Raw genomic sequence first — 12274 nt, 5'->3', positions numbered from 1 at the left:
GAATGCTCGCTCCCCTCTTTTGGGGACTAGTCAAATTCACCTGTTCTTTAAGATCCAGGTTAAGCCTCTATTTCCTTGACTCCTCCAGACATTCCTCCCCATGTCATCTGAACTCTTAGACTGAACCTACCATAAATCTAGGCATTGCAAAACCTAGCTTTTCATAGCTATATATCTTGTTTGTCCAATATGGTCATAAAATCCAAAGGATCAAGTCTTAAACCTCTTAGTGCTTCTAAAAGTGGCTCTCAACCAGCATTCTGCAGACAAGTGGTATAACAGAATAAGTACCCCATCAAATTTTAACAATTTTTTTTTTTTTTGAGACAGAGTCTCACTCTGTTGCCCAGGCTAGAGTGCCGTGGCGTCAGCCTAGCCCACAGCAACCTCAAACTCCTGGGCTCAAGAAATCCTTCTGCCTCAGCCTCCCGAGCAGCTGGGACTACAGGCAGGCGCCACCATGCCTGGCTAATTTTTTCTATATATGTTTTTAGTTGTCCATATAATTTCTTTCTATTTTAGTAGAGATGGGGTCTCGCTCTTGCTCAGGCTGGTCTCGAACTCCTGAGCTCAAACGATCCACCTGCCTCGGCCTCCCAGAGTGCTAGGATTACAGGTGTGAGCCACCGCGCCCGGCCAAATTTTAACAATTTATAGAATTTATTGTTGTCCAACTAATGATCCATACTTTTATAAGGATTTCTGACACTAAGCCACAGTGTGGCCCATGATACAACTTACTACAAATAAGAGGAAGATTACATGTTCAGAGGAACATGTATAAACTTTACCTCAAAGGATATAAGCGAACAAGGTCAGGGCAGTAAACACTTCTATTCAAATAATAACACGCGAGAGCATGAATAGTGTAAATAACCATGGACAGGTTTTTCAATTTTCTGAAACTTGCTTTTTTAAAAAAAGGACATCCTGCCTTTAATCTTTTAATGTACTATCAAAAATTCTGACATCATACAAAAGTATGTCTTTGACACAAAAAGAGAGAACTGTGGTCCTAGCATGATAGGTATTTTGATAGACATTGCTTAGCAACTGCTTAAGCAAGAGTTCTGAATGGTATGTTTCTCCCTTTGGCAAGTTACGTTGTCAACCTGTAGCTCCAAAGGCCCTTCCTAAAAATGTATAACATACCACATCTTTAAGAATTCAACTGAAGTCTCCAAATTCTTATGCTAGAGAGGGTCAGGAAAGTAATTTGAGCAGATAAAGTATCTTTTTTTGTCGTTGTTGTTGCCCCAGGTAGAGTGCAGTGACATCATCATAGCTCACTGCAACCTCAAACTCCTGGGCTCAAGCAATCCTTCTGCCTCAGCCTCCTGAGTAGCTGGGACTACAGGCACGTGCCACTATGCCCAGCTACAGATAAAGTATCTCAATGTGGCACCCACATCAGTGCTGTCCAAAGCAGTTTCGGAAGCACTGAGCATAACCCTGATCCTTTACATGCATGAGCTTAAGATTTTGAGTTTGGCCATGTTCACATCCTTTTCCTCCTGCCATTGGTCAGGTTCTGCATTTGCAGAGCACTTAATGGTATGTGTGTTCTACAAGACGTTATGAGATATTAAGCAGGGAAAAAAGAATTTTATGATGAAAACATTTTGGACAACGCTAGCTAAAACAAAATTAAACATCTCTCGATCACAGGACTTCTCAGTGCCTTTAATTCACCAATGGACATTGCAATCCCCAAGAGAGGGGATGTGGTGTACTGCATTTCCCACACTCATTTTGATTACATAATTAGTTTTTCAAGACTCCCACAATACTACTTTTAGAAAGGCTGACCTAGCACTTTCTAAAAATAAACAACAGCAAGAAAGATGCCACCATTTTTTTTGTGAACAGGCCTTCCTCTAAGTGAGTCATGAATTAGGCACTAGCAGACAAAGAGGTGAACTTTGTTTATATACCTTTAAAATGACTTTTCCCTGGACTTCCCATCTGAAATGTGAGACATAATTACACTGCTCTGCTTCCTAGGGTTGTTTTTTATTGTTTTTAATCTTGAAACTGTTCCATATTAGTCACCAAAACCGGTTCTCAACCCAAGTGGCCAGACTTCAAAATCCCTGGTGCCCTCCCAGCCTGGATAAAGGGATGGAGAGAATATGAACCAGACACCACCCAGAAAGTTTTTACATCTCCAGTTTCTAGGCCAGTATGATAAAGTCAAACTGTATCCGAGATAAGAGATGAGTGAGAAGTTCTCCTCAGGAACTCACTTTTGGAGGGAGTCCTCTCTTAAGCACACACACTACCCATATGTGAATCTTGATTCACCCTTTCAATATGGACTTTCTAAAGGAAAATTCAAAGAAACATGGGAGGTCAAAGCTGGAACTACAGGGAGGAAAGAAAAAGAAGTACTCAATGACTATTTCCCTTTCTCTAAAGAGAAGGAACTCATTACAGAGTTAGTGAGCAGGGGAAATATCATTCCTTTCAGTGAAACAGCTTTCCAGGAAAAGCATCTCAACATATTTACTATAAAACAATTTAATTTCCCTGTCCCATCACCTGCCACCCCATCCTCATCCCCCCCCCAAAAAACCCCACAGATTATGGATTTCCTCTCATTCTTGGCAGAGTTACCAGAAGAAATATAATACCCCCTTCGGACTGCTCCCAACAGCTGCTAGAACAAGAAGGGGGAGCTGGGGGTATCCCTACAAAGCTGCCTCTAAAAATGACCATTCCCCCTTCCAAGCCAGTGAGCATAATACTTTTTTCTACTTTCTTAAAGCAAAGGGAGACCACAAAGGCAAGTATCGCCTAGCCCAAAATACTTGCCTCCAGCCCATCTGTTCCCCTCACTTTGACTCTAAGCTGAAGCTCTGTACAGTAACCCACCACTCTGTTTATTCCCTAACCCGTAATGCTTAAAACAACCCTCTACTGCTTCACAGGACTAGTATTTCTTATTTGTCTGTTTGTTCGTTTAATCCACCAGTCTCCAAGTTAGGGCTCTTATCAAACTCCTATTCAATGTTATTTCCTGTCTCTTCCCACCTGTCCCAATACCACATACCTCATACACACACAAATCCCTTTCCAGATCAAGATACTTGAAAAACAAAAGTCTAGGAACAAATTCAACAATGGCTACCTTGTACCCCAGCCCTTTATCCCTTGCCCAATATCATCATACACTAAATGCTCTTCAATTCTGTCTAGAAAAGCCCATCACCAGGCAACAGAGAGACATCCAGTTAGCCTTCAGTCTCTCAGCTGAGACCACCAACAAAGAAGTTCACGAATGTCAACTAGGGGCAGAGGCAACATCTCTCTTTGCTGAGGAGAAACTGGACAGAACCTCCAGCATCATTCCCCAAAGGTGACAGCCTGGGTTGAGTGAAGACCGTGAAAACTGTACAAGAGCTAGGAGAGAAAATATAATGTAAGGAATGATTTGAAATAAGGGGCAGGGGAAGGCAGAGGAATGAACTGGCTGACCCCAAATGTCTTTTCCATCTCTAACTCCTATGATTCTTTGACCTCCAATTTTGTGCTGTGGACAAGGAATGGAAAGTCAACAGACATGGTGATGTTTTGAAAGAGCCTGGCAGTCTGCTCTTGTCATTTAGTGGCCTTCACATGTATTTTTTAAGGTGTCTCCAAGCCCTGTCTTCATTTCACAGTTGTCACCTTTCTCAGCAATTTGAGCTCATGTCAAATACCAAAAAAGAAGGGGAAGAAGAAAGAATGTGTTGGCAATTAATTGTGGGCTAAAGAGGGGTAGGCAAGGGGCCCATTGGGTGGCCCAGACTTCCAGGGAGGGCAATGTGAACAGGTTGGATAAAATGAAGAGCTGATTCAAAGTTGAGACAAGGCAGCCAAACCTCTAACAAGACGTAAACGAGATTTTCTCCAGATAGTCTTATACTCAGTTTTAGATATAGCTCAAGTAGTCACAATTCAGGATTCATAAACATATTCTTAATTAGCACAACCATCTTGCTTCTTTTGATCACAATTGGAGTTCCCCCTGAATCCATTCAAATCTGAGCAAGACTGCTGAATAGAAACGATATTCAAGAGTAAACCAAATCTTTGGATTCTCAGCCTCATCTGATGGTTGACGCACCTGGCATAAGCTTAGCAAAAATCAGTTTCTACAGATCAAGGGAGGGAGAGGGCACACCAATTTTCACTGAAAATTCAAAACCCAATTTTCTCCTCCTTTTTTCAAACATTTGATCTCACCTTAATTCTCAAAATTTACTGGAGCCTGGCCTCAAGAAAAATCTATCTGAATTTCTCCCTGTTTCATGGTTGTAGGTCAGTACTAGAAACTAATCCAATGCAAAGGTCAACCCAGAGCTAAGGTTGTCACACAAAGGTAATTCTTTTGTATGTTAAACACTCAAATATAATTGTTTTTAAAAAGCTGTATGTCTTCTCAGTAACCTCACTGTCAGTTGGATTTTAGCAGCTTACGCCCAATCTTTACCCATGGTCAAGGTTCTAGACACAAAAAATTGAAAGTATATATAGTATTGAAATATTTTCAGAGTTCTCATTCCAGTATGAATTCATACTACAGACTGCTCATCTTGCGGATCATGAAAACTTTGGGTTTCTCCATGTTTCTGCCTTGACAGCTAGAAAATTCATCCCCTACCATTCAAGTTTTACAAGACTGTGAAGGATATAAGCAGCTTCTATAATTCTCACGGTCTTAGAAGAGAATGCCTCTTGAATTCTTCCAGTTTGCATTTGGAGGTAGTGACTGCACTAGACCATTTCCTGCTTCCACAAGTGTATTGTTTTATTCATTATGAGCTTGTAAACTAAATTATACTTTTATTAACTCACAGAAAACCATTCCCAAAACAGCTAAGACATTAAATACATCCACATACAAAACTTTTTAAGGAACTGGAAAACATGTGACTCTCTTCTCTAGGTAAAGCAGAAAGGTAAAGGAGAAAGCCTAAGCTGCTTGGAGTTGTTAACTGTCTTCAGAAAATCAGTTTAGACCTTAAATGTAACCAGTCTGCAATGCCTTCTCCATTCAGAGTTAGGAAAGGAAACTTTATGCTTTCTGGACCAAAAAAAAATGCTCTTAAGCGCAATCATTTTAAAACAAACAAACACACTCTGCTTATCTGTGTCTATCTCACCACTCTGGACGTTAATCATCACTGAAATAGATACCCTAGTCCCCCAACCTCAAAGAGCTCCAAGGCTACAGGACCCCGCCAGAGGAATGAATGTACATGCCAGGGCAAACACCTCAGGAGCCTCACTCCCTAAACACCTATTGTTAATTCTAGGCAAATCTATCACAGGCATATATGCAAGAGAGCACCCTGGTACTACTCAAAGGATATTTAAAATAAAATTCCTGTTTGAAAATATATAGCATTTAATTTGGGAGGAAGGAGAGCAAGTAAGCTTTAACATAAGACTGGCAAAAATATTTTTTTAAAAATAGGTTTACATGCAGAGATACTTTTTTCTTTCCATTGTTGCTCTTGTTAATTTTCAGTACCAGAATTTGCAGACAAAACCTCTGTTCTTCCCTCATCATACTGTCTACTTCTTGCATGAAGCTTACATTATAAACTGATAGCTGAATTTCACTGTTTTGTTCTTCTCAACTGAACCAGGTTAGTTTTCCTCCCTACTCTTTAGGGAAAATTTAAAAGATTACTGTATGAAACATTTCCTTGACTTTTATTGTTATAACCAAGCTATTACCATTCCATCAGGCTTCATAAAACCTTCAAACAAAACTTATTTTAAATCAGATGACTGACTCAAACTATTAATATTTTTGTGTCCCCTTTAAAAAAAACTGCTCAGGATACCTAGTAGTGTTCACCGTTTGGGCAAGAGGCCTAAAGGGAAGCAAATTATTTGTTTGTGGTTTTAAAGTGGCCAAAATGCCTTCAAGCACAAGTATAAGACCATTAGCAAATCACAAGGAACCAAAGCAGTTCATCTTACTCAACAAAGCTATGATCAGTTAGGAACAGGCCAACTGAAGGGGCTTGCCCTAGGCCGGAAGGTCAGTAAACCTTAGCAGTTTGTGTTTCTGAGAATCAAGAGGCTCTTCAGCAGGGAGCACAGGCCCTAAGCCCACAGGTTCTGCTGTCATGTTTCCAAAAACATTCAGGACAGGTGAGAGAAACTAACAGGCGAGGGGGAGAAGGAGAGGGTGAAAGGGTGAGGGTGAGGGTGAGAGAGAGAGAGAGAGAGAGAGGGAGGGGAAGAGAGAGAGAGAGACAGAGACAGAGACAGAGACAGAGAAGTTTCTTTATTCCTCCTTCTGTCTTTAGGCAGCACCTCTGAGTCAAGCCATCCCCACTTTTTTTGCTATATACAGGCTGGCTAGAGGAGAAGCCAAGCAATTAAAAAGTTCCATGTTACAACGATTTATTGAGTGGTTATCATGTGCTAAACACTGTGCTAGCTACACTCTACATGTGAGCCTCATTTTAGTAGGCAATGTTATTCGCATTCTTTATAGATAATAAAACTAGGGCCAGTGAGATTATGTGGCTTCTGATAAAATCAAGTTTTGTGTAGTGCTTAAAAAAACTTATCCTGCTTATCCAGTCTGCAGTTAATTAACCCGAAGCATGAACAGTAACCCTGCTACCCTCCAAGCAGCCATACTCTTGCTGTACTTTGGGCCCAGGCTCCCTGATGCCGCCTTAACAGGACTAGGGTGCATGACTTCTCCCTTCAGGGATGACAGCCACCTCTCTTAGTGGCTTATTAAGTCTCTGCAGCTGTCCAGAAACAGACCACACTGGTAAACACTCTCTCCACCTGCTGTAATGCACATAACTTCTCCCCTCAACCCAGAAAACCTGAGCAGTGACCCTGCTCTTTATCGAGTGCTATGGTAAAACAACTTCCCTAGAAGGCCGGAGGCACCTCACCCAGACACAGGCAAGAAATCAAAACACACGTGTCTAATAAATAATAAAGCCATAATTTCATTTGGCAGTCTCAAATCATTTTACACTATAAACTCATTTTCATTTGTTGTTATTATTGCTACAGAACTCATTCCCACTAGCTCTCTTTTAGAGCATTTAAAAGGGAAACAAAAAGAAACATCAATTCTTTCATTCATTCATTCAATCTCTATGGGAAGAGAAAGAAGCCAAACTTTGCCTTGGCTGGCTTGGGTTCCAGTCATTTTGGCCAACTTCTCTTATAGGTCAACTAGTAACATCCTTTGAAAGATTATTCTTGCAAGAAAGAAAAAAAATACTATTTTTGTAGGTGACAAGACTGCAAGCCCAAAGTCCCAAGGAATCATTATCATCAACAAAATCATACTAAAATTTATAGTTAAGCAAAATGATCAAGTTCAAAATTTACAAAAGATTATAGCAATCGTATGTACCAGTAATACCCAGCCAGAAAACATACTGAAAGAGATGACATTTGCAATAAAAATGAAGTGCGTAACATAGTTAGAAATACCTAGGAGTAAGTGCAACAACAGATATGTGAGAACTTTATAATGAAAACCACAAAAGTCCTCATATAGGCACAGAATGTTTTTTGGTAGGGAGCTGAGAAATGTAGACATGACACACACACATAAATCCAATAGGTTTAATCTTACCCTAAGAGATATTAGACTCTGTCAAAAAACAACAATATTTAAAATAGTATGGAAATAGAGAAATATACCAGTGGAACAAAATGGAGAGTTCAGATATAGATCCAATATACATATATGTATATATACAACCTTAATATTACCCTAAGAGATATTAGACTCTATCAAAAAACAACAATATTTAAAATAGTATGGAAATAGAGAAATATACCAGTGGAACAAAATGGAGAGTTCAGATATAGATCCAATATACATATATGTATATATACAACCTTAATATTACCCTAAGAGATATTAGACTCTATCAAAAAACAACAATATTTAAAATAGTATGGAAATAGAGAAATATATCAGTGGAACAAAATGGAGAGTTCAGATATAGATCCAATATACATAAATGTATATATACAACCTTAATATATGGCAAAAAGTAAGCTTCCCAAAACAAAGGGAAAGAATAATTATTTAACAAAGTTGTAGTGATAACTAGGTAGTCACTGAGGGGGAAAAACTGGTTAAGTTGAATTCACCTCTTGCACCAAAACAAAAGTGATATTGATGAAAGTGTTAACTATTAAAAAACCAAATGATAAGAAAACAAGTGGGAAACAGAAGGGATTTACCAGGTCTGTGGAAGAATTACAGATTTCTCAGCTCTGGGGGGAAAAAAAATCACAAAATACTGGCAGATTCTAATAGATTAAAGTATAAAACTTCTACAGGATAAAAATAGTAAAGCAAAAAGAACTGACTGACAAAAATATGTGCATCAAAGATGACAAACTAGGCTCTAACATCTATGACCCACAAGGATTCCAAATTTATAAGACAAACATCAAGACCCTGATAATAGATGGGCAAAAAGTAGGAAAAGACAATCTCACAGGTGAAACAAACACATGGGAAAATATTTATCCTGGCCTATGGTAAAAAAGAGATGCAAAATAACACAACTTTGGAATACCATTATATGCCCATTAAAGAAGCAAAGATTTTTTTAATTCTCACATAAAATTTGTTCAATCATCCTTTGCTGGTGCCACTATTACTTGGTACAACACCTTTCCAAACCATAACCATTGATCCAATAATGTCATTTTGAGATTTTATCCTAAGGAACTAATTCAAGAAATACATACAGTATGGTATGTGACTTATATCTCAATAAAGCTCTTACCCAAAAATGCATTAAATTATTCATTTAATTGTTATCTATAATAGCAAAGCTGAACACAACATGAAAGTTTAATATTAGAGAGATTTTTTAATCACATTATGGTACAGTCCACAAATATTTATTGTGCATCTATTCTGTTAAGATCAGTAGCACAGTAATTATGAAGGGGGAAAAGTGTGCATCTGAAAGTTTTTAAAAATGAAAACAGTAGTCTAGAGGTGTATTATGGCTTTTTGTTTTAAAAAACTTTCTTTAATGTTGTTATACTGTATTAGAACTACCTTTAAAAAAGACCAATTGGGTGGAGTAGGGTGCCATCTGCAAGCTTTTTCTCCCCCAATTCCATACATTTTCCCCCTATTTAACAGCTTCAGTGGTTTAGGAAAGATTTTCATGCACAGGTCTCAGACCCTACCAAAAACAGGCCAAATTGCAATACCATGCCTTGTACACAGCCTCCTGCCTAATCCAGCCTCCTGCCTCAAGCAGACACCGTTTTTGTGTGTCGTTCTGCCTGTATCAAGTCATATACTATATCTGACACTGGGACTAAGGGCCTTCATTTAGGGTCTGAGCCCTTTTCTCCACATTTGATTTTATCTGAGCCCTGAAACTTGGCAACCTTTAGAAGAAGATGGGGAGGATACATGTCCGCAAAAACATTGAGAGACCACTTAGCGGGCCTGGGTCCTACACCTGGACTGGAGTAGTCGTCCAAAGCATGAAGGAAACACAGCCTGGCTCCTTAGTGGCTAAGGAACTGGGGCACTCAAACGTCCGCAAAGACACAATTAAAAGCTGAAGGGAGTGCTTAAGATGGCTAATTGTGAGGGGCCGCCCACGGGGGAGGGTGCTGACTGAGGGATGCTCTTGGGAGGCTTCCTCAGATGGAGGCCTTGGAGAGCAGAGGCAATGCGATCCCCGAAGATGCTCGGGAAGTGCTCTCGGCGGAGGCCAGGTGTAGGCCTCGGAATTCGTAGTGCGACACGACCCCGGGCCGACCAGGCCGCGGCGCCCCGCCCTTTCCCGGGACGCAGGCCGGCCCGGGGCGGGGAGCGGGAGGGCGAGCGGGCGCTTACAGGTCGGTGCCGAGCCGCGTGAAGCCGGAGTTGAGCGAGGCCCGGGCTATCCGGCGCCAGAGCAGGTCGCAGCTGGTGAAGCGCCGCAGCCAGCGGCACACCTGGGCCAGGCGGCCGAGAGCCCGCATGTCCAGGTAGGAGCAGATGAGCAGCAGCAGCTCCTCCGGCAGGCGCCACAGCGCAGGCCCAGCGGCCGGGCGAGTGGCCGGCTCCGGAGCCGCCGACTCCTCCTCAGCCGCCGCCGCCATGGCCGCCCCTGTCCCCGCGATGCCGCCCGAAGCCTGACCCCCTCGTCCCTGTGATCTCCCCGGCCTAGCGACTTCCCGCCGCCCAGTCCTAACCCTCCATTCCTCCTTCTTCCCATCATCTCTTTCTTGTGCCTCCTTCCCGCCCCCTGCACTCCCCGCATCTCCCTTTACGACGCCTCTTGCCCCTTCCTCCACGCTTCCGCCCTCTCCTTCCTTCCTCGGGCCTGTCTTCGCTCGTGCCTCAGCCCCCTGCCCCGCTGCCTCTTTCGCCTTCTGCGGCCCCGGCTTCCCTTCCGCCCCGCTTCCTCTTCCGCTTTGCCCTGCGCCGGCTTTACCCTTCCCTTTCCCCTTCCTCCGCTTCCCCCTCGCGACCTTCCCTTCCTGCGGTTTCCTTGTCTCCCCGCCCTCGCCCTCGCTGGGCCCGCCGTTCCCGGGGGTCCCTGGGCGGCCCTGACTGCCCATAAGTGGCCGCGGGGCCGGCCCGACGCGGAGCCGAGCCCGAGCCACCGCCGCCGCCGCCCCGGGAGGAGGCGACACCATGTCGGACCGGGTCACATGGGGCGGCGCGGGCCGAGCCATGGGCCCGCCCCTCACACCTGCGGCCTTGGAGCCACCTTGGGGTGCGGGCCGGGCCCTGGCGCTGCCACCACCCTCCTATCCCCAGGACCGTTTAGTGAAAGCATACGAATTAACTCTTCAATCGTGTTGTGAGGCTGGCTAAAGGGCCCCGCCTAAGGCCACAAGAGGACCCTTTGCCTTCTGAAGCTTCTCATTGGAGCCCCTGCCCTCAAGAAGCGCCTAGTTGGGCTCTCTTCCCCCTCTCAGAGCGTTCCCCCTTTCTCCTACTCCCGTGATGCCACAGGCCACATACCAGGGCCCCTCAAACCAGCCCTAGAAGTTGACAGTTTCTGTACGCCTGGTTCTCACACAGGGCATGGAACCACTGTCCTGGCAGTGAGCTTGTACATTACACATTTGGAGAGGTTGCTGTCTTCTAGATCCTGAGTCCATAACTCCCAAAACAGGCATGTATCAGGAAATGGCAAAGCTAGTACTTATTATTAGTCACTACCCAAGTACAAGTTGATTCTTCAAGGTCACCCAAGATCATTTCCCTATACTACCACCCATTCAATTCACATGGCACCAGTCTGAAAGGAGAGCTGCTGTGCTCTAGACCTGTGCTGTCCAACAGCGTCCCCCCAATCACATGTGGCTGCTGAGCATTTGAAATGTGGCTAGTCCAAATTGATGTATGTATGCTATTAGTGAGAAATACCAGATTTTGAAGATTTATACAAGAAAAAGAATGCAAAATACATCATTAATAATTTTATATTGAGTGTATGTTGAAGTGATAATATTTTGGATATATTGTATTGGGCTAAATACTATATATTTTAATGTAACTACCAGAAAATTTTAAATTATACATGTGACTTGCATTTGTGCTTCGTATTATTTTTTTATTAGACAGTACTGGGCTAGGCAGTAAGATTTGGAGGAGGGGAAGAAGATGCCTATCCCTGTCTGCTTATCCTATACCCCAAATCCAGATAGGAAGGAATTGGGGGTTTCCATTTATATTCATCTGCATCTTAATACCCATTTTCAGGGAGCAATGAATAAGAACTCATTCAACACCTAGCATACCCAAGGAGAGATCTAGGAAAGCAACGACATTGTATTATGGTGCTGCAGAAGCATCATGTAACAAGGTCAGACCGGAATCTGGCTTTGCCCTGGAATTACTTTTTGATCTTAGAAAAACAGCAACAAAAACCCCACCTATCTTGGCCTTTTAGTGTTCTCAGTCTGTAGTGGAGCTAATGCCTCTGCCTTACTTTTGAGGGATAAATGAGATGATCCCTGTAAAATGCTTTGAACTCCTCTAAGAAAATTCTCAATAATAGTTACAGGTCAAATCCTGTTACAAAAAAATACTCCCCCCCAAAAAAAATGCAACAAAGGCTTAAATTGTGTAGAAAACAATTTCTAAACTCCAGACAGTGGTTTATTAAAAGCAATATTCGATACAGTACAACCAAAGAATTTAGATCATCTTTTAGAGATCATTAACAAGAAATTTACTTATTCACAGGTATCATACTGTTAAGATACTACTGACATAGGAATACTGCAAATTGAGGTGATGTCA

At 42.5% G+C, this 12274-nt stretch overlaps 1 protein-coding gene across 2 annotated transcripts in view; it reads right to left on the bottom strand.

Annotated features, from left to right (window-relative positions):
- FBXW4 (F-box and WD repeat domain containing 4) overlaps nt 1-10724 on the bottom strand; it is an 80497-nt gene extending 69773 nt beyond the window's left edge. Inside the window, exon 1 of one of the 2 annotated variants that reach the window (XM_045568568.1) lies at nt 9869-10724. In XM_045568568.1, coding sequence (XP_045424524.1) covers nt 9869-10695 — 827 coding nt within the window. In that variant the 5' untranslated portion in view covers nt 10696-10724. The remainder of the gene's footprint in view (nt 1-9868) is intronic. The other variant, XM_045568569.1, reaches the window with a different exon arrangement.
- Nucleotides 10725-12274: the final 1550 nt, after the last annotated feature.

The sequence above is a fragment of the Lemur catta genome, chromosome 14 (genome assembly GCF_020740605.2).
Source record: "Lemur catta isolate mLemCat1 chromosome 14, mLemCat1.pri, whole genome shotgun sequence".
Taxonomy (NCBI): domain Eukaryota; kingdom Metazoa; phylum Chordata; class Mammalia; order Primates; family Lemuridae; genus Lemur; species Lemur catta.
Note: the sequence above shows the minus strand (reverse complement) of the source record. Positions and strands in the feature narration are given on the sequence as shown.